At 43.5% G+C, this 22,986-nt stretch overlaps 1 protein-coding gene across 1 annotated transcript in view; it reads left to right on the top strand.

Moving 5' to 3' along the window:
* The window catches only part of MIPEP (mitochondrial intermediate peptidase), a 171,097-nt gene that overhangs the window by 17,300 nt on the left and 130,811 nt on the right, over positions 1-22,986 (top strand). The window contains exons 3-5 of the mRNA XM_089685808.1: positions 7,108-7,196; positions 21,275-21,361; positions 21,548-21,611. Of these exons, the coding sequence (XP_089541934.1) occupies positions 7,108-7,196; positions 21,275-21,361; positions 21,548-21,611 (240 nt within the window). The remainder of the gene's footprint in view (positions 1-7,107; positions 7,197-21,274; positions 21,362-21,547; positions 21,612-22,986) is intronic.

Below are 22,986 nucleotides of genomic sequence, written 5' to 3'. Positions count from 1 at the left end.
TCCACCGCCACACTGTGACTCCACACTCTGGTTTTGGCCCCGTGACTGCCCAAATGAGTGAAGTGTGCGGTGATTCTAAGATCGACGGCACTCATCTGCATGTCATACTGACTGACAGTATTATTTCTCTTCCCCAGCAGACTCCAAGGGCATTTAAATTAAAGGTACAGTGTTCTGCACTAATATAAAGGCTCTCTGAAGCCTAGAAACACCCTTTTTATAAGTTAAATTCGCAGCGAATATATTCGGCTCGAAGCAAATTTATTCGGCGAATTCGGCGAATCAGCCGAACCGAATTTTTGAATAATTCGCTCATCTCTATCTTTTATAAGAAAAATTGCTAGCAGGAAGGTTTTATGGCAGTGAAGACTCTGTGGGGTTTATTTACTAATGCTGGAGAGTCGAGAATCAGACTCCCTTCTGCATAGAAATCAATCGGCTTCTAACCTCAGCTTGTTCAGTGAAGCTTTGGCAATGAAACCTGAAAGCTGATTGGTTTCTATGCAGAAGTGAGTCTGATTTTGCACTCTCCAGCTTTAGTAAATAAACCCCCGTATGTCTCTTCTGTAATAAAAGCTATTTCTCTGCCTGTTAGCATTTTTCTTCCAGTTGTATGGTGGGCTGCACATGCTTGGCTCAGTATACAAGCTCTGCATGCTATATGTGGCAGCGGAAAGAATTAACCCATCGTGTATGTATGGGATTTATATCTTCCCTGGCTAGCCAGTCAAGATGGCTGGAGGTTCAAGACTTGGAGAAGATAACAGTGAGAGTGACAAAGGCTTTGCATCACTGGATTTTAGCACTTTGGAAGGCTAATGTGCAAATATACTTGAACATTATGGTAAGAGCCCTAAGGGACTCAAGACTAATATTAAGTTTTGTTTTGACTTTAGTTATGTAGAATCTGTGTTTTTCCTTGTTAGGCCTCATGCACAGTGGATGTGTTTTCAATTGCTTCTAGGGGCGTGTGGCGTTATATTTTCCTGCCTCTAAACCCTCCTGCATGTTTAGCCATGCATGCATAGGCGTTGAGGCAGAAAGAAAAACCCACTGCCAGTGCGTCCAGGAGCAGCGGCATTTTGTCAGATAAAATGCTGGACATATGTAAACGCTAGGTGCATTTAGTGCTTGAGCAATAATTTATTTCAGTGGCCAGAAAAATTCAATACTCTGGCCAATTAAATGAATTAACACCCAAACGCTTGACCATGGCTAAACGCGTTAAACACTTTTACAAGTGTCAAGTGTTTTTATGCCAAAATGCAGCTGCTAAGAGGAAACACATCTAGGAGAGAGAGAGAGAAACATCCAGTGTGCACGAGCCCTTAACATTGGTTTCCCAGGATGCATTAGGGATAATCCATTTAAAACACAGAGTAATTCAGAGAAAAAAATATGCAGTACATCTCTGCAATACATGCATGTTTCTCTATGTGTTATCCCTTTAACGACCCTGCAAGAAAAAATGCCTGCTGACCTGTAACAAATGCACTTGGCTCCCGAGTCCTGTTGTGGGCTAACCACACACCATTTATGTAGATGGAGTTGTCAGCCCTGCCTAGTTGTCTTTTGCTCAACTACTGAATCACATCCCTTTTGATCCCACAACATAAGGACTACACATACACTTCAAGTGGATTTTAGTCAAGCTGTCTTATTGCATTATATGTGTAAATGTGAATGGTTCAGTATTCTCTGTAAAGCTTTGTGGAATATGTCAATGCTCCACATGTACAGGAAATAAATACAATATAGGTTCAATCATCCATAGATTCCTATACACTATATTGCCAAAAGTATTGGGACACCCCTCGAAATCATTGGATTCAGATGTTCTAATCACCTCCATGGCCACAGGTGTATAAAATCAAGCACCTAGGTATACAGACTGCTTCTACAAACATTTGTGAAAAAATGGGTTACTTTCAGGAGCTCAGTGAATTCAGGCGTGGTACTGTGATAGGTTGCCATCTGTGCAATAAGTCCATCTGTAAAATTTCCTTGCAACTAAATATTCCAATTTTCAACTGTTAGTGGTATTATAACAAAGTGTAAGCAACTGGGAACAACAGCAACTCAGCCATGAAGTGGTAGGCCACGTAAAATGACAGAGCGGGGTCAGCGCACGCTGAAGCGCCAAAATCGCCAACTGTCTGTACAGTCAATAGCTAAAGACCTCCAAACTTCATGCGGCCTTCCGATTAGTACACCAACAGTGCGTAGAGAGCTTCGTGAAATGGGTTTCCATGGCCGAGCAGCTGCATCCAAGCCTTACATCATCAAATGCAATGCAAAGCTTTGGATGCAGTAGTGTAAAGCATGCTGCCACTGGAATCCAGAGCAGTGGAGACGTGTTCTCTGGAGTGATGAATCATGCTTCTCTGTCTGGCAATCCGATGGAAGTGTCTGGGTCTTGCGGTTGCCAGCAGAATGGTACTTGCCTGACTGCATTGTGCCAAGTATAGAGTTTTGTGGAGGGGGGATTATAGTGTGGGATTGGTTTTCAGGGATTGGGCTTGGCCCCTTAGTTCCAAAGAAGGAAACTCTTAAGGCGTAAACATACCAAGACATTTTGTACAATTTCATGCTCTTAGCTTTGTGGGAACAGTTTGGGGATGGCCCCTTCCTGTTCCAACATGGCTGCACACCAGTGCACAAAGCAAGGTCCATAAAGACATGGATGAGTGAGTTTGTGGTGGAGGAACTTGACTGGCCTACACAGAGTCCTGACCTCAACCCGATAGAACACCTTTGGGATGAATAAGAGCAGAGACTGTGAGCCAGGCCTTCTCGTCCAACATCAGTGCCTGACCTCACAAATGCACTTCTGGAAGAATGGTCAGACATTCCCATAGACACACTCCTATACCTCGTGGACGGCCTTCCCAGAAGAGTTGAAGCTGTTATAGCTGTAAAGGGTGGGCCAACTCAATTTTGAACCCTGCTTACTAAGACTGGGTCGCCATTAAACTTCATGTACGTGTAAAGGCAGGCGTCCCAATTCTTTTGACAATATAGTGTATAAATAATACACTAGGGGGAGATTCACTAAAACTGGAGCAATTAGAATCTGGTGTAGCTGTGCATGGTAATCAGCTTTTAACTTCAGCTTGTTCAATTAAGCTTTCACAGTAAGGCTAGGTTCATACCCCACCCCCTGCTAACTTGCCGACCTCCTCCACTCTTTCTACCACTCCATCCCCCACAGCTATCTCCTCCTGTGCCACCATCCCCTCCCTCCTAGATTGTAAGCTCGAAAGAGCAGGGCCCTCGATCCCCTCATGTTTTGCATTGTATTGGTATTGTTCTGTCACATGTTCTGTCCCCCTTTGTAATGTACAGCGTTGAGCGAACTATTGGCGCTTTATAAATACTGTATAATAATAATAATAATACCTATGCAGTTTGCATTTGAGCCGTTTCTGCATTGCATTTTGCGTTACGGTTTTGCCATGTTTTTGATGTGTTTTTTGTTTTGTTTTTTTTCTTGTTGCTAAGCAGATTTAAAATGTAAAACGCATTAAAAACGTGGCAAAAATGCACTACATGCTTTTCTGCAGCATTTCCATTTAAGTCTATAGAACCAAAAATGTAACGTTTTGCGTTCAAAAAAAGTCCCTGACCCTTTCCAAAAAATGCACCGGGTGAAAACGTGGAGATATGAACGTGTCCCATAGGAAATCATGTTAAATGGACTGTATTGCATTTCTGCAAAACGCTGTAGAGAATGCTTGGGTGTGAACCTAGACTAAAACCTGGAAGCTGATTGGTTTATATGCAGAGCTGCACCAGATTTTGCACCATGCAGTTTTAGTAAATCAACCCCACTGTGTGCACAATTATTGGGCAAGTGAGTATTTTGACCAAATCATCATTTTTATGCATACTGTCCATCTCCAAACTGTGTAAACTTGAATGCTTATTTGATTTATATCAGTTGATATGTACAGGTGAAACTAGAAAAATTAGAATATTGTGGAAAAGTTCATTTATTTCAGTAATGCAACTTAAAAGGTGAAACTAATATATGAGATAGACTCATCACATGCAAAGCAAGATAGTTCAAGCCGTGATTTGTCATAATTGTGATGATTATGGTTTACAGCTCATGAAAACCCCAAATCCACAATCTCAGAAATTAGAATATTACAAGCATCAATAAAACAATGATTGAACATAGAACAATATCGGACCTCTGAAAAGTATAAGCATGCATATGTACTCAGTACTTAGTTTGGGACCCTTTTGCAGCAATTACCGCCTCAGTGTGGCGTGGCATGGAAGCTATCAGCCTGTGGTACTGCTGAGGTGTTATGGAAGACCAGGATGCTTCAATAGCGGCCTTCAGCTCTTCTGCATTGTTCGGTCTCATGTCTCTCATCTTTCTCTTGGCAATGCCCCATAGATTCTCTATGGGGTTCAGGTCAGGCGAGTTTTCTGGCCAAACAAGCACAGTGATCCCACAGTCATTGAAGCAGGTTTTGCTGCTTTTTGGCAGTGTGGGCAGGTGCCAAGTTCTGCTGGAAAATGAAGTCGGCATCCCCATAAAGCTCGTCTGCGGAAGGAAGCATGAAGTGCTCCAAAATCTCCTGGTAGATGGCTGCGTTGACCCTGGACTTTATGAAGCACAGTGGACCAACACCAGCAGATGACATGGCTCCCCAAATCAACACAGACTGTGGAAACTTCACACTGGACTTCAAGCATCTTGCAGTGTGTGCCTCTCCATTCTTCCTCCATACTCTGGGTCCTTGGTTTCCAAATGAGATGCAAAAGTTGCTCTCATCAGAAAAGAGGACTTTGGACCAATGAGCAACAGAACAGGTCTGTTGTTCTTTAGCCCAGGTAAGACGCTTCTGACATTGTTTTTCAGGAGCGGCTTGACAAGAGGAATACGACATTTGAAGCCCATGTCCAGGATCCATCTGTGTGTGGTGGCTCTTGATGCACTGGCTCCGGCCTCAGTCCACTCCTTGTGAAAGCCCCCAACACTTTTGAATGGCCTTTTCCTGACAATCCTCTCCAGGTTGCGGTCATCCCTGCTGCTTGTGCACGTTTTTCTTCCACACTTTTCCCTTCCACATAACTTTCTATTAATGTGCTTTGATACAGCACTTTGGGAACATCCAACTTCTTTTGCAATTACCTTTTGAGGCTTTCCCTCCCTATGGACGGTGTCAATGATGGTTTTCTGCACAAATGTCAGGTCAGCAGTCTTTCCCATGATTGTGATTCCTACTGAACCAGACTGAGAGACTATATAAAGGCTCAGGAACCCTTTGCAGGTGTTATGGATTAATTAGCTGATTAGAGTGGGACACTTTGAGCCTAGAATATTGCACCTTTTCACAATCTTCTAATTTTCTGAGATTGTGGATTTGGGGTTTTCATGAGCTGTAAGCCATAATCATCACAATTATGACAAATCACGGCTTGAACTATCTCATATATTAGTTTCACCTTTTTAAGTTGCATTACTGAAATAAATAAACTTTTGCACCATATTCTAATTTTTTGAGTTTCACCTGTATTTGTGTAATGAGGGAGGGTGTGGCCTAAGGAGATCAACACCCTATATTAAGGTGTGCATAATTAGTAGGCATCTTCTTTTCCTCAGGCAAAATGGGCCAAAAAGAGATTTAACTGACTCTGAAAAGTCAAAAATTGTAAAGACTTTCAGAGGGATGCAGCACTCCTGAAATCTCTAAGAAATTGGGACATTATCACAGAACCATCAAACGTTTTGTTGCAAATAGTCAACAGGGTCGCAAGAAATGTGTTGAGAAAAAAAGCAAATTAACTGGCAAAGATTTGAGAGGAATCAAACGTGAAGCTATCAGGAACCCATTGTCCTCCATTGCTGTCATATTCCAGAACTGTAACCTACCTGGAGTGCTCAGTAGTACAACATGTTTAGTTGTCAGAGACATGGCCAGGGTAAGGAAGGATTTTTCAATGGTTTTATGGACTGATGAGATGAGTGACTCTTGACGGGCCAGATGGATGGGCCCATGGCTGGATCGGTAACGGGTACAGAGCTCTATTTCGACTCGGGATCCAGCAAGGTGGAGTACTGGTATGGCTGGTATTATTAAAGACAAGCTAGCTGGACCATTTTGGGTTGAAGATGGACTCGAAATCAACGCCCAAACCTACTGCCAGTCTTTAGAAGATACCTTTCTTCAAGCAGTGGTACAGGAAAGTCTGCATCTTTCAAGAAGACCATGATATGTATGCAGGACAATGCTAAATATCATGCATTGAAGTACTCCACTGCATGGCTAGCCAATAAAGGCCTTTAAAGATGAAAAAATAATGACATGGCCCCCTTCCTCACCTGACCGAAACCCTATTGAGAACTTGTGGGCCCTTCTTAAACCGGAGATTTACAGTGAAGGAAAACCATACACCTCTCTGAACAGTGTCAGGGAGGCTGTGGTTGCTGTAGCACAACAAATTGATCGTCAACAGATCAAGAACCTGACAGACTCCATGAATGGAAGGTTTATGACTGTTATTGAAAAGATGGGTGGCTATATTGGTCACTGATTTTTTTTTTTTTTTTTTTTTTTTTTTTCTGTCAGAATTGTTTATTTGTAAATTTTGAGTTGTTTGTTCTTCTCACTTTTCATTTAGTTGCATAATAATTTTTCACTCAAATAGTTGCCCAATGATTGTGCACACATAGATATTCTCCTAAGAAAGCCAAAACCTGACTTTTACTTTCTTAAATATTCAGGTTTTTGGTTTATTAACATTTTGGATTGACCAAGAGCAGTTGTTCAGTATTGAAATGAATCCTCAAAAATACAACTTGCATAATAATTGTGCACACAGCATAACTTTGCATAATAACAATTTTAATTGGCTATAGGTTGTCATGTGCAGTTCAGTGTATCAGTTTTTGCCACTGCATTTTGTAAAGAATGGAAAGGTGCTTTACTGTATTAGTGAAATGAAAGTGATGCAGTTATTGTACACTGCTGCTCTGTGTTCATTGCATACTAATGAAGATGGTTAGCTATTGCGTTCTCCATTTTAGTAGATCTGTTCACTATTTGTTTAGTTTTTTTTGTGACTAATAAGATGTTTTGATCTCCACAGGCTGACTTTGTCAAGGTCGCTCACCCTGACTCCTCTTTCAAAGATGCAGCTGAGGAAGCCTGCAGGAACATAAGTACCATGGTGGAAAAGTATGTCACCAATATCTCTGCCACATTTTGCTCTTAAGTTTGAATAGAAGAGTGCTATGCATTTTAACTACTACTTTGAGCGGAAGCTGGTGGTAGTAGTCTCCATTCTAACCAATTGCTGCAGCTTTCAGTGCTGTTCTCATTTGTTGGAAGTTGCTTAAAATGTCTTTAACTGCTGTGAATATAAGATTAAGTTTGCAGTATACCATTGACATCTTTAACACATGTACATTTATTATTCTTCACTCGTAAAGTTTAGTTTAAAGTGGAACTTTACCCAAGACAACTTGATAAAAAATAATATTCTTTAGCAAGGAACATACCGTATTTTTCGCTCCATAAGACGCACTTTTTTCCCCCAAAAAAAGGGGGGAAAATGTCAGTGCGTCTTATGGAGCGAATATAAAGCGGCCGGTCCGGTATTTCTGCCGCCACCATGTCAGAATATCGGGCCAGCCGCTCAGCTGTTCTCGCCTGCAGGGCCTTACCTGTTCCTCGCTCCAGCGCTGCACAGTCTTCCCGCGCTGGCTTCTGTGACAGCCGGGTGCCCACTGCGCATGTGCTGCGCTTTGTGAATGATCCGGTGTTTTCTGGGACACATGACAGGTCCCAGAAGGCGCCGGCCATTCACGAAGCGCAGCGCTTCTCGCGCATGCGCAGTGGGCACCCGGCTGTCACAGAAGCTGGCGTGGGAAGAAGAGGGAAAGACAACACCGGGGAAGTGGGAGCGGGTACCTGTCAAATTCAGGTACCCGCTCCCCCTCCCTCCCCAAAGGTCAGCAGTCTCTGGTCATCCCCTGCACTGTCTGCAGTCTCTGGTCATCCCCTGCACTGTCTGCAGTCTCTGGTCATCCCCTGCACTGTCTGCAGTCTCTGGTCATCCCCTGCACTGTCTGCAGTCTCTGGTCATCCCCTGCACTGTCTGCAGTCTCTGGTCATCCCCTGCACTGTCTGCAGTCTCTGGTCATCCCCTGCACTGTCTGCAGTCTCTGGTCATCCCCTGCACTGTCTGCAGTCTCTGGTCATCCCCTGCACTGTCTGCAGTCTCTGGTCATTCCCTGCACTGTCTGCAGTCTCTGGTCATTCCCTGCACTGTCTGCAGTCTCTGGTCATTCCCTGCATTGTCTGCAGTCTCTGGTCATCTGTACTGTGTCCCTGGTATTTTCCCTGTACTATGTCCGCAGTCTCTGGTCATCTCCTGTACTGTGTCCGCAGCCTCTGGTCATCTCCTGTACTGTGTCCGCAGTCTCTGATCATCTCCTGTACTGTGTCCGCAGTCTCTGGTCATCTCCTGTACTGTGTCCGCAGTCTCTGGTCATCTCCTGTAGTATGTCCGCAGTCTCTGGTCATCTCCTGTACTGTGTCCGTAGTCTCTGGTCATCTCCTGTACTGTGTCCGCAGTCTCTGGTCATCTCCTGTACTGTGTCCGCAGTCTCTGGTCATCTCCTGTACTGTGTCCGCAGTCTCTGGTCATCTCCTGTACATTGTCCGCGGTCTCTGGTCATCTCCTGTACTGTGTCCGCGGTCTCTGGTCATCTCCTGTACTGTGTCCGCGGTCTCTGGTCATCTCCTGTACTGTGTCCGCGGTCTCTGGTCATCTCCTGTACTGTGTCCGCAGTCTCTGGTCATCTCCTGTACTGTGTCCGCAGTCTCTGGTCATCTCCTTGTATTACTGGATTTTAAAAGTATAAGCACTTATTTTTTTATGTTTTACATTGCTATACCTGCAAAAGGGTCCAGCATGAGGTAATCTAGTAGGACTTAATTTTCTGACTGACGTTGCACTTTAACTAGTTGCCGACCGCAGATAGCCGAATGACGGCTGCAGTGCGGCCGGCCAGTTCTGGGAGGGCGTCATATGACGTCCTCCCAGAACACGCTCTCCTGCACGCCCCTGGGGGTGCGCACCTGGCGATCTCCGTGATCGCTGTGTCCTACAGGCACAGCTGATCACGTGATGTGGTAAAAGGCCAATCACAGCGGCCTTTTGCCACATGATCAGCTGTGTCCAATGACACGCTGATCATCGGGAAATGCAATTGCCAGTTCTCGGCTGCACTTTCCTCGCGCTGTCAAAGCGTGAGGAAAGTACTGCCGAGAACTGGCAGTTGTCAAAACAGGGATCTGCACCGATCATCAGGGCACTGATGATCAGTGCCTTGATGATTGGTGCCCAGCAGTGCCACCCACCTGTGCCCAGCAGTGCCGCGAGTCAGTGCCAAGCAGTGGCGCCAATCAGTGCCGCCTCATCAGCGCACATCAGTGAAGGAGAAAAATTACCTGTTTGCTAAATTTTATAATAGAAACCAAAAAAATGTTTTGCTCTTTTTTTTGTTTATAGTGCAAAAAGTAAAACACCCATCGGCAAGTAAATACCGGCAAGTAAATACCTGTTTGCAAAATTTTATAATAGAAACACAGAAAAACTTCTGTTTTTCAAATTTTTTGCTCTTTTTTTTGTTTAAACAAAAAATAAAACACCCAGCCCGAGTAAATACCACCAAAAGAAAGCTATATTTGTGAGGGAAAAAAATTATAAAAAATTCATATGAGTACAGTGTTGTATGACTGCGCAATTGTCATTCAAAGTGCGACAGCGCTGAAAGCTGAAAATTGGCCTGGTAAGGAAGGGGGTATATGTGCTCGGTAGGCAAGTGGTTAAAGAGCATCAGATTCAGCAAGTATTTGGAAAGCATTTATTTAGCTTCAAGCGGCTGTATTGAAGCCCTTTAAGCTCTTTTGAGCTCCAGCCTAAGACTATCTAATGGAGGTCATAATAAAAGCTTTAAAACTGACTTCTGATCCCCTCTGCTGTACTCTGTGGTTCTTTCCATATACTCCTGTGTTATTACTGTATCCTGCCGTAGGGAGGATTGAAAGTAAAATGGCTCTAAAACACTTTTAAAATGTAAAACGTTGGTAAAAAAAAAAAGCTATTTTATTTGTCAGTTGACTGGCACAGAAAGTCTGAAGCCTTTGAGCTATATTGATGCCTACAGGAGGATTGCACACTGGTTAAAAAAAACTATATATCAACCCAGGATAGTCCATCCTGCTACCAGCATGCCTCAGTTTTGTGCTTGTAACCTAGGTGAATGGATGTCTTTTCTTCATCTCTGCTGTCTTAACCGCTTCCCGTCCGCCCGATAGCAGAAGTACTGCAACGGGGCGCACAGGTTTGCAAAATCACATGTGTATATATACGTGATCTTGCATTTCCGGGTAGGGGGCGTGCGCCCTACCCGCACCGCCAATCGCGGCTGTCAATCACAGGGTCCCGGCCAGTGATTACTCAGCATCTCCGATCTCCGGGGGGGGAGAGCTGTTTGTAAACAACAGTTTTCTCCCCTGTCCGCTCCTGCGCACTACTTCACATGGCTGTGCATAACACAGCCATGCAAAGCAATGTGCTTACAGTGAAGCACAAACACAGCCACACACTGTAAAACAGCACACAGTTAACCCTTTGATCACCCCACATGTTAACCCCTTTCTGCCCAGTGCCATTAGTACAGTGTCAGTGCTTTTTATTATCATTGATTACTGTATTGGTGTCGGTGACACAAAGTCAGTTCCCCTCGGTGTCAAAATGCCCGCTGCAGTCCCGCTATAAGTTGCTGATTGCTGCCATTACTAGTAAAAATTTTAAAAAAAATCCCTGTGTGTGTATATATACCACCATTTGTAAACACTATAACTTTCATGCAAACCGAATAATTTACACTTATTGGGATTTTTTTTAAGCAAAGACATAGCAGAATACATTTTGGCCTAAATTTATGACATTAGATTTTTTTAAAAAATTTTTACTGGACATGTTTAATAGGGAAAAAAAATCAAAACTATAGTTGTTTTTTTTTTTTTCAAAATTGTTGGTAATTTTTTTTTTTATACTGCAAAAAATAAAAAATGCACCAGCGATCAAATACCACCAAAAGACCGCTGTATTCATGGGAAAAAAGGATGTAAATTTCATTTGGGTGCAGCGTTGCATGACCGCGCAATTGTCAGTTAAAGTAATGCAGCGCCCTAACACACAAAATGGCCTGGTCAGGAAGGGCAGTAAATCCTCAGGAGGGCAAGTGGTTAAAGACTAACCTGTTTTTGCTAGCAGGCTCATCTCTATGTTGCTTCTGGAGCTTGTCTCATCAAGTGCAGCTCTCTGGCACAGTTATAAGCCTGGCTTTTACAGTATTATGCCCAGGCCCTGCTGGACTGAACATTGTAATAATAAACCCCAAAAAAAACAAATGCGCTGTAGAAATGTAAACATCCCTTGTGACAGCAATAGGCAGTGACAGGTATTCTTTATTGAGAGATCTGGGGTCAACAAGACCCAGATCCCTCTTCTGCACTTAAAAGCATTTGATCACTTCACGATCAGTGTGCTCAAAAGCTTTCTATTTATAAAAGTGGCACCGGGGAAACTGGAAGTGATGTATGATCATCTCTTCCTGCTTCCTATGTCATAGAGGTGGGCAGACTGATTGCAGTTTTTGTCTGCCCCTTAGAGGTGTAGCTAGAACCTTCAGAGCCCCATTGCAAAAAAACCAAGAAGGACCCTTGGGGACCTTTTCATCGGTTCCGTGATCCTTCCCACTGATCCCAAAGCCATTTATTATAGTCCCGCAGCAGGCCGCTTTCCTGTTGTCTTGGGGCCCTCATATGGTAGTGAATTACTAGGACCTGGTCGCAAGTGCGACTTTTGAGACCCTGGTAGTTCCACCACTTGGTTAATCATGTACAGTCACCAGGTATCTTCTAGCAATGAAAGTTTAATTGCTAGAAGATTCCTAGTGACTGGACGTGGTTAACCTTTTTATTGCTGACAGATGAGATCCCAGTTGGAAGTGCATGATTAACCCTTTCAGATATGTCGGAAGCATATGACTAACCATTTAAATGCTAACCGATCCCTAATGCAAATGGCTATTTCCACCAGGGATCTGCTAGCAATGAAATGGTTAATCATATGCTTCCAACACTTATCTGAAACACTTATCACGCACTTCCAACTGGGATCTCATCTGTTGGCAATAAAAGGGTTAACCATATCCACTCACTATCTTCTAGCAATGAAAGGGTTAGCATGTGCTTCCTGATCACTCAGCCGCTACACAGCACACATACATACTAGTCCTGCAGCTTTCTCTCAAATCGGCACACCTATGGCAAGGAGTGATCAACTCCGAGGCCTGCCACACCCAATCCTGGAGTTCTACCCAATCAGTGTGAGCCTGGCAGCAGGCTCCACCTCTGGGTTGGGGAGGAGTAGAACACTAAGGAGCCGCCTGATCTCTGCTGGGGAGAAGGTACTGATCTATCCACCACTGCCGCCTCTATTATCAGTCGGCAGAAGCACCGGCTGGTCGATAGGGACAGCCCACGGGAGGGCGTCTCTAAACCCTGCTGCTTGCCTGCAGCAGCGCTAAATGTGAAAAATAACTGCCTGTTCCGGGCGTCGGGCGATAGGAATGCAACATCCCTGCCCATGACCTGACGAGGCCCAGCTTTCGGACACTGGGCCCCACATTGCACTCCAGAATTCTTTGGTAGTCTTCAGATTTTATAATGCCATTTAATGTCACAATGTCATTTAAAATGCCTAAGGCTGCAGCGACTTTCATTTGCAATGGCTTCCCCTACTACATCTCTACGGAGAGTGGAAGCATCTAGATATTTGCTCCACGAATCCCATATTAGCCTTGTATCTGGTTTGTGAGGATTTTGTACAGGAGTAGTCTACTTCGATTTTCTTATAGTGTGTACCCTACTTAAGAAACAGACCATCTTCTCCCTCTCTGACTGTTAAGAAACATCTCTTTCGTTTCTCCACTCCCTTGACCTCCACGCTTTAACCCCCCAAGCTTGCCTCCCATTTTTTTTTCCTATATTTTTTTTTTTCATCCACAGCACTAGGTGTACACCATATTCAGCTCTCTCAAAAATGCACAAGTGGTGGCCCGCCTTACTAACAGAACTTGTAATATATGTGCCATTGCAAAGCCTCTAATTTTACTATCTATTTTGCTATATTGTCTCTATCATTCATTGGAAACATTGTGTTCTGTAACAGAATGATATATTTTCAAACAATTGTAAAACACATTGTTACTAAAGAATATGGAAAAAAATTTAATGCTAAAAAGAATCTGTACTGAGGAAATGTGGAGACAGCCGTTGCGGACCCTTTTCTTGGCTATTTTACTGATCCAGTGACTTCAATACTGAAGTAATAACCTGGATCAAGTATGCAAATCCGGTGTTCACATTTTTTAAGTGACTCAAAGTATTAAATATGGAAGCATTCAGGCAATTACATTTTCAGAAGGCGTTTAAAATTGGAAGACCTAAGTTGCTCTGTAGAAGTTTCCAGGTACCAGTTACCTGTATGTACAACCTCAATTCTCCCCAAAAGAGTTGGGACACTGTGTAAACGCTGCATAAAACAGAATGCAATGATTTGCAAATCTCGTAAACCCATATTTTATACATAATAGAAAACATATCAAATGTTTAAAATGAGAAAATGTACAATTGTAGAAAAAAAGGTAATTTTGAAATTGATGGCAGCATCACATTTCAAAAAGTTTGGACAGGGTAACAAAAAGCTGGCAAAGTACGGTGGTACTAACAAGGATGAGCTGGAAGAACATTTTGCAACTAATTAGGTTAATTTCCAACAAATCCGTAACCTGATTGGGTATAAAAAGAGCATCTTAGAGAGTCAGTGTCTCCGAAGTAAAGATGGGAAGAGGTTCACCAATCTGTGTAAAGCTGCATCTACAACAATTTCAGAATAATGTTTTTTCAACATAAAATTGCAAAAACTTTAAATATATCATCTACAGTACGTAATATCAAAAGATTCAGAGAATCTGTAGAAGTTGGTGTTCAAGGTCCAAGGGCGAAGCACAATATTGGATGCCCGTGATCTTCAGGCCCTCAGACAACACTGCATTAAAAACAGGCATGATTCTGTGATGGACATCACTGCATGGGCTCAGGTTTACTTCTAAAAACACTGTCTGTGAACACATAAAACATCCAATAAAAAAAAAGTTCTTCATAAATTTCAGCATAAATATATCCTATGACTTGTCTATGGTAAAAAAAAAAAATAGGTGTATATTTGCGTGAAAAATCTAAATTATATCTAAAATGTGTCGCACTCCACAATATATATTAAATCAATCATAAGCATATAACTCAAAATGATATAAACATGAAAAAACCATGTGCTTCAAACAGTGCAATATCTTGTGCAACAAAACATATAAATATGAAAATCTATATAATCATAAATTATTATAAAGTCCACTTTGTGCTTCAAATCTTGCCAGTGCCAGTTAATGTGCCGTGCAACACTCCCAGTGCTCAAGAATAGGTGTACGCTCACCTTACTAGTTAGCCAAACTAAGTGGCTAATAACGCTTTTGTCCCATCAGGACTAAATGGTATTTTCCATGCTGGGTGCTTATTTCCACATTCGAATGGATAGGCTTGTGCTACCAACTTTCTCCCACCAGGGGTCTCCTGTCTGGCGCCCAATGCAGGGTGTATGCGGTCAGATTCGAGCCGGTCAATGGGAATGGTGGGCGTTAGCTCCTGAAACAGGGCAGTAGCGGTTGAGGTGAGATCCATAATGGTTTCCGGAATACCCCTTAAGCGCAAATTGCCGCAGCGGGAACGGTTCTCGAAATCCTCAAGCCAGAGAAGTGCGCGTGCCAATTCTTCCTTGAGGTTACATAGATCCTGTTCGTGGCTTTCAATGACCGTGGCCGCAGCATCCATTTCATCTTTGAGATCGTTTGTCTGATTGCCCAACTCCCTAATTTCTGGTGAGAGACGGTCTGCCGGCTTGGAAGTAGCGGAGGATAATTACAACTGCGGCATGGACTTGAAGCGGCACAGGAGCTCAGCATCCCTCAGAGTCGGAGTTGGTGACTGCAGGGATGCCTCTGATGCCAGGTCCTCTTCGCTGGTGGGACCCAGTTCACCCGCGAGTAGCGGCGACAGCAGACCTCAAATTGAGGCCAGGACTTCAGATGCGTCCGCTGGCGGGTAGGCCGCAAGTTCCAGCGCAGCCTGCCGAGCGCTGGAGGCCCATCGGGGTGGTGGACGGCAGCAATCAGAGGGAGGCTAGAGGGAAAGTGATCGACCCCACCCCCCGAGGGTCGGCAGATGAGCAAGCTTACAGTGTGGCCATATGCGGACGCTGCTCACGAGCGCCCCCCCCCCCCTTCCTCCCTCAGCCTTATGCTTTTAAGATGTTCACCCACCCTGATACGGAGTTGACGTTTAGTTTTGCCCACATAATATTTTTTGCAAAGGCATTCAATGATGTAAAGTACTCTAGTGGTGGCACAGTTTATAAATTGTCTTATCTGGTAAAGTTTTTTCCCCTCAGAATTAGTGAAAATCTCCGTTCTTTCCACATATTTACAGATATTGCAATGTCCACATGAGAACATTCCCCTCAACTCCGGAAGGTCAGTCAACCAGGTTCTACCTGTTCGTATAAATTCAAATTGTACAAGCATATAATTTTAAATTTTTGGCCCTCTTAGCAACTATAAATGGTCTAGGGCCGACAATAGCATGTCGATTCTGTGAACGTGTCCGTATGTGCCAATGCCTATCAAGGATCTCTTGTACCTCATTCCACTGGGTCCCAAATTGAGTAATAATTCTCACTGGGTCATCATTGGATACAGCATTGCTCTTGTGAACCTCCTTAGGTCATACTAACTCATGTCTCTCCCGGGTACTAGCCCTCTTCTTTAAATCTATTGTAGAGGTCTCCAGCTTCTCTCCTATAGTCCTCGTCCTCTAAACAGTTCCTACGAATTCGCATAAATTGACCTACAGGTATTCCCCTGATCAAGGAGCTGGGGTGGTAACTAGAAGCATGAAGGAGTGTATTTGCTGCAGTTTTTTTTTCCTAAAAGTTTTGGTCTTAAGTCCCACATTTTCAATCCTGATAGACAAATCAAGGAATGAAAAATCTCACGGGCATCAACTGTATAGGTCAATTTTAATATTATGGGAATTGTTACCAAGTTCCTCAGTGTACACTGCTTCCTCCTCCCACCACCCAAGATGGAGACAAGTATAGGCAGATGCCCATGGGGCACCCATAGAGGTGCCTCAAATCTGCTGGTAGTATACACCACCAGATTGAAAAACGTTTTGATAAAGTGCCATCTCCAGTAGTTCCATGATAATTTCAAGATTTACTTGGGTAATGTTGAGTCCTCTGCAATTGCGGGTGCCTCATCTAAAAAACCAACCAAACGTTGCTCCTCTCTCTCACTTTCAGAGGAGGTAAAGCCTTCTGTAGATCTTTATCGCGAGCTTCGTTTCCTCCTCCTAGATCTACATCTACCTTTTCAGGGTGAGATAAAAAATCTCCGCTTTCGCCCAATCTTCTAAATCTCTTTTAAATTTAGATTGTTTGGTAGCCTTAAGATTTCTTTGTACCTTCTCTATTTCCTTTTTAAGTACCGTATTTTCCGGCGTATAAGACGACTGGGCGTATAAGACGACCCCCTACTTTTCCTGTTAAAATATAGGGTTTGAGCTATACTCGCCGTATAAGACTACCCCTCTTCCAACGCACACCAAATAAAAATGAAAAAACATCAGATTTGATTTCAGTATGGTATGCTATTTCAGTATGGTATTCCAATGATGGGGTGCTATTCCTCCCACTGACACCAATGATGAGGCACTACTCCTCCCACTGACACCAATGATGGGGCACTATTTCATCCACTGATACCAATGATGGGACACTATTCCTCCCACTGACACCAATGATGGTGCCCTATCATTAGTGTCAGTGTGTGAGGAATAGTGCCCCATCATTAGTCAGTGGGAGGAATAGTGCCCCATCATTAGTCAGTGGGAGGAATAGTGCCCCATCATTGGTGTCAGTGGGAGGAATAGTGTCCAATCATTAGTGTCAGTGGGAAGAATAGTGTCCCATCATTGGTGTTAGTGGGAGGAATAGTGGCCCATCATTGGTATCAGTGGGAGGAATAGCGCCCCATCATTGGTATCAGTCGGAGGAATAGCACCCCATCATTGGTGTCAGTGGGAGGAATAGCGCCCCATCATTGGTGTTAGTGGGAGGAATAGCGCCCCATTATTGGTATCAGTGGCAGGAATTGCGCCCCATCATTGGTGTCAGTGGCAGGAATTGCGCCCCATCATTGGTGTCAGTGGCAGGAATTGCGCCCCATCATTGGTGTCAGTGGCAGGAATTGCGCCCCATCATTGGTGTCAGTGGGAGGAATTGCGCCCCATCATTGGTGTCAGTGGGAGGAATTGCGCCCCATCATTGGTGTCAGTGGGGAGGAGGAATAGTGCCCCATCGTTGGTGTCAGTGGGGAGGAATAGTGCCCCATCATTGGTATCAGTGGGGAGAATAGTGCCCCATCGTTGGTATCAGTGGGGAGAATAGTGCCCCATCGTTGGTATCAGTGGGGAGAATAGTGCCCCATCGTTGGTATCAGTGGGAGGAATAGTGCCCCATCGTTGGTATCAGTGGGAGGAATAGTGCCCCATCATTGGTATCAGTGGGGAGGAGGAATAGTGCCCCATCATTGGTATCAGTGGGGAGAACAGTGCCTCATCGTTGGTGTCAGTGGGGGAGGAACAGTGCCTCATCGTTTGTGTCAGTGTGGAGGAGGAATAGTGCCCCATCGTTAGTGTCAGTGGGGGAGAGGAGCGGCTACTCCTTCTTCTAGTTCGGCCGCTCGATTTTCGCGGGGCCGCTCGGCTCCGCCTCCTCGCCGGTGATTGATCGCCTGTGTGCCTTTCCAGTGCTGGCGCCCAATCACCGGTGAGGAGGCGGAGCCGAGCGGCCGCGTGACCATCGAGCGGCCGAACTGAAAGAAGGAGCAGCCGCGCTTCCTGGACCGGATCGTCGTGGGACTGGAGCCAGGTAAGGTACAGCAGCCCCTCTGCCCACCCCTGTACTTAGTGTCCATTGGAGGAGGAGGGGGCGGCGCCGCGCCGCCCCTCGAAAAAGTGCCGCCCTGACACCGGCTCGCACCGGCGTATAAGACGACCCCCGACTTTTCAGAAGATTTTCAGGGGTTGAAAAGTCGTCTTATACGCCGGAAAATATGGTAAATCATTGAACTTTACAAAATCAGGTTTATCTTTTGTGTGGTTCCAATTTTATTTTACTTTTCATCAATCTGGGTCTGGAGATCAACCAGTTGTAAATTTTCCTTATCCACTATCAGGCGCATTAATTCCAACCCATGATCAATTCACAAGTGTTTCCACTTCTCTAAAAACCTGTTTGTTTGCAAATGGGTGGCTGGTATCACTCTCTCCCTTTTAAGTCCCCTGGGATAATCTTATGGTTGATTTAGGACTCCAAGGAGAGGATATCCCACTTTCTATTCAATGATTTAACTATTCATTTTCTATGTTCCCTAAAAAGGATCTTGATAGTATCACCCTCTGGAGGATCTTGTTCACTAATATCCTGGCTAAATGCCACTCTAATCTCCTGCTCAATTTCTTCACCAATTGTGAATGCCATTAGGAAATTAACCAAATCGTATAAATATCCAATCTGACAAGTACCTAACCTTATAGTATGGTATGAATGGAAGACCATATATAAATTTAGAAAATAGGATATGTCCTTGATATAATTATAGAAAAGATCCAAAGGGGATCAAACTTAAGTGGTTAGATAATTAATTAAAACTAATACAAACAAGTATACACAGGAGTGTGGAAATTTTGGAAAATACTACTTGTCCAGGGACTAAATTTCTGTCCTAATCTACTTGTCCATCATGACAATCTACTTGTCCTCATAAAAAAAACAAATTTTAACCAAAACTGTATGTAAATCTGCTTTAAATAATGTCTGGGGCTTTTAAAAACAAAAGGGGCTTTATGGCGACATTTAATATTTTTAACATTATCTCCTCCTCCCCTTCCGAGAGACCGTGCAGTGTTGTGAGCACAGATTGGCTGCTCGTCAGGAAAGTGGAGTGTCGGACTTATCCTTTATCCATTTCTCTGCCAGAGCTGTTTTTACGTTTTTTTTGCACACGTTTAAAAAAATAGTTTTAGGCGTGAAGATGACACAGACCCCCCCCCCCCCCCAAACATTATATATTTTCTGAAAGCAGAGATCTTAGAGAATAAAATAGTGGTAGTTCCAATTTTTTATGTCACATTAAATTATCACAAAGGTCTAGGAAACACAAACTTTCAGTAAAAATACACTTAAGTTAATTTTAGGGCACAAAAAGCAATAAACTATCCAATTTTTTTTTTTGTAAAATATAAAAGATTAGGTTGCAGCCAGTAAATAGATATCCAACATGTAAAATCTTAAATTTGCGTGCACTCGTGAAACGGCAACAAACTTTAGTACCCTATATTTGCTATAGGCGACACTTTTATAGCCTCTTATCATCAGTATAGTGCATGGAGTAGGTCTGGTGCTAGAATTATTACTCTCATTCTGGTATGTGCGGCGATATGTAACGTGTATTGCAATCCATGTTTTCATGTGTAGGCACCAGAGTATGTGCTTTTACGTTTGTGCATGCATTCATATGTGGGGGTGGGGGGCCTTGAAACATTTGGGGGTGTTATATGCTTGGGTGTAACTTCCATTACATTAAAAAAAAAAAAAAAAAAAATTTACTTTTTTTTTTTTTTTTTTGATCACATACGGGACAAAAAGGTCCCCTATGTGATGATTTTTGGTGACAGGTTCTCTTTTTTTGAGACATGCAGGGTCTAAAAGACCCTGCATGTCTCCCCTGTACTACACTGAATGTAATGTAACACATTACACCGCATTACATTCTTTCCCAGCCTCAATGACCAGGAATCTGTCAAACGGGGACCCGGAAGTGACTTCACATCACTTCCAGATCAGGAGAAGAAGGGGAGGGGAGCAAATGTGTCCGCTCTCCTCTTCCCTCCCCTATACCACATGCCCCGGCACCCACCAAACCAGTCTTGGGCCCGCAGATGGGCAAGCGAAGCCTGGGACATATAGTGGGGGGAGAGGCTGACACTGTGGGCTGTGTGGAAGCAATCGGGCGGCAGCGCTGCTGCCTGAATGCTTCCACTTGACAGGTTAGCCCTGCTCCCGGAACTACATATATGTCCATGGGTTCCAGACTTCAGGCAGTCATTACCAGTAAAGGATTCTCAACAAAATATTAAAAATTAACATTTTATTTATGATTATATTCATTTGTCCAATTACATTTGAGCCCCTGAAAATAGAGAAACTGTGTATAAAAATGGTTGCAGTTCCTAAAATTTGTACTTGATGTTATGTTCAAGCCCTTGAATTAAAGTTTAAAGTCTGAACTTCAAATTAATTTGGAATGTTTCATTTTAATTTATTATGGTGGCATACAGAGCCAAAAGTATGAAAATTGTGTCTGTGTCCAAATATATATGGACCTAACTGTATATTATACATGATTCTGCACAAAGCGGCTGCCCTGTAGCAGTAAAACTGCTATAGGGTGGTCAGCAAGTGGTTTAAATGATGTCTTTGCCAAGCCAGCGACCTCCTATGTTAACTATGCAGCAGGGCAGCTGTTCAGCATGGTACGTGCAAGCTAGCGGCGATCACTGTAGGAACGATGCTTGATAAGCTCGATTGTGTTCAGACTTGGATCTGAACCCATATGTGCAAGCCCGCTAGAAAGCTCTTGCCTGTACAAGCCAATCATCTGTGGCTAGGGTAGTGCCCACCCCGTAGTCACTCATATACTGTACAAGGGGTGTGTATATGTGCAGCTGTGGGGCAGGGAATGCCCTAGCTGCTGATGATTGGCCTGTACAGTGGACAATTATCCCGGCGGGCTCACGCAGGTGTTTTTGAATCCAAGGGTGAACTTATCCAAGCTTATTACTAGTGCTTGCTACTGTGATTTCCAGCATCTGCAGGGATCAGCCAGGTATGACACATGCATACTTATGTTGCTCCAAGCTGGAGCTGTGCAAAATAACCCATACCTAGTCTTAAAAAATATTTATTTCAGATGTTGCTTTTATTTTTTTTGAAGGTTGAACACCAATGTGGAGTTATATCAAAGTTTAAGAGAACTTCTAGAAAACAAAGCAGTTATGGATTCCTTGGATCCTGAGACCAGGTATATTATCTCACCTTTTAAGGCAAATGTCAAATGTCTCGTATTTTCTTATGCATCAAAATGAGAAGTTGCACATATATATAGTACAGTAATGAATTTTGTAGTAAGTAAAATATCTTTCTGTTGAAGTAAAGAAGGTGAAAGTTCTGTACTGTATTTACTCATGTTGTCTTTTGATTTTTAAAGGCGAGTGGCTGAATTGTTCCTATTTGATTTCGAGATCAGTGGAATCCATTTAGATCGAGAGAAGGTAAACTGTGCTTTCTACATTACCGAAGACCTTTTGTTATACACAATCCAATTACCAAATATAGCTGAGCAAATTTACCATATAACAAATTAAGTGTTATGCAGCCTTTGTGTTCCATCTGTAGATTGTTACTTTTTAACCGCCTCCCGCCCTCCATATAGTACAATGACGGGTGCAAGGCGGTTCTCTCATTCTGGGAGGACATCATATGACGTCCTCCGGGAGTGTGCAGCACTCTGACAGCACGCTGACAGCTCGAGAGGAGAGCCGGTAATCGGCATCCCTCAGAGGGGACATGGGCACTTATGATCATTTGTGCCCTGATGATCTGTGTAGCCCCAGCAGTGCCACCTGTCAGTGCCAGCTGTCAGTGCTTAGCCATGCCACTTGCCAGTGCCACATCAGTGCCTACCAGTGCACATCAATGATACATATCAGTGCCCATCTGAGCTGCCTTTCAGTGTCACCCATCAATGCCAGTCAGTGCCACCTATCAATGCCAGTCAGTGCCGCCTATCAGTGTGCATCAGTGCCGCCTATCAGTGGCCGTCAGTGCTGCCTATCAGTGCCATATATGAGTGCTGCCTTTCAGTGCCCATCAGTGATGCCTGTCAATGCCCATCAGTGCCACCTACCAGTGCCTCTTCATCAGTGCCACCTATCGGTGTCCATCAGTGCAGCCTATCAGTGCCCATCACTGCAGCCTCATTAGCGCACATCCGTGAAGGAGAAAAATCACTTATTTACAAAATTTTATAACAGAAACTAAAACTTTTTTTAAAAAAATTTTCAGTGGTTTTTGGTTTGTTTAAGAAAAAATAAAAACCCAGAGGTGATTAAATACCACCAAAATAAAGCTCTATCTGTCTCAAAAAAATGATACAAATTTCATATGGGTACAGTGTTGCATGAACGCGCAATTTTCATTCAAAGTGCAACAGCGCTGAAAGTTGGAAATTGGCCTGGGCAGGAAGGGGGTATAAGTGCCCTGTAGGCTAGTAGTTAAAGAAGAGCAGTAGATCTATGCATTTGTACCTTTTTTAAAGGACCAGTTCAAGCAGTATTTACCCAGAAACTAAAATGTAATATATTGCAGCTTACAAATCCTTAAATGTGGTGGCTGCATCAGTTTCCTTTTTTTTTTTCTTTACTTTTACAAGGTTGTCTGATGAGTAAGCAGTCTCCACTCTGGATGGAGGAGCAACAGAGATGCCTTTTAAACAGCAGCTTTGTCAATTTTGGGAAAGGGCAGTTTTAGATGCACTTTACATAAATGACTAACAACTTCCCAAACTCCAGCTAACACTTTTTATGCAGTTACAGCAGCATTTTTTTCCTTTTGGAATAAAGGCTTTAACCACTTGTCCTCCAGAGG

This window comes from Staurois parvus, unplaced genomic scaffold (assembly GCF_062004578.1).
Source record: "Staurois parvus isolate SC_StPar_1 unplaced genomic scaffold, SC_StPar_1.0 ptg000387l, whole genome shotgun sequence".
NCBI classification, from domain to species: Eukaryota; Metazoa; Chordata; class Amphibia; order Anura; family Ranidae; genus Staurois; species Staurois parvus.
The sequence above is the reverse complement of the archived record's forward strand: the minus strand, read 5'-3'. Positions and strand labels throughout refer to the sequence as shown.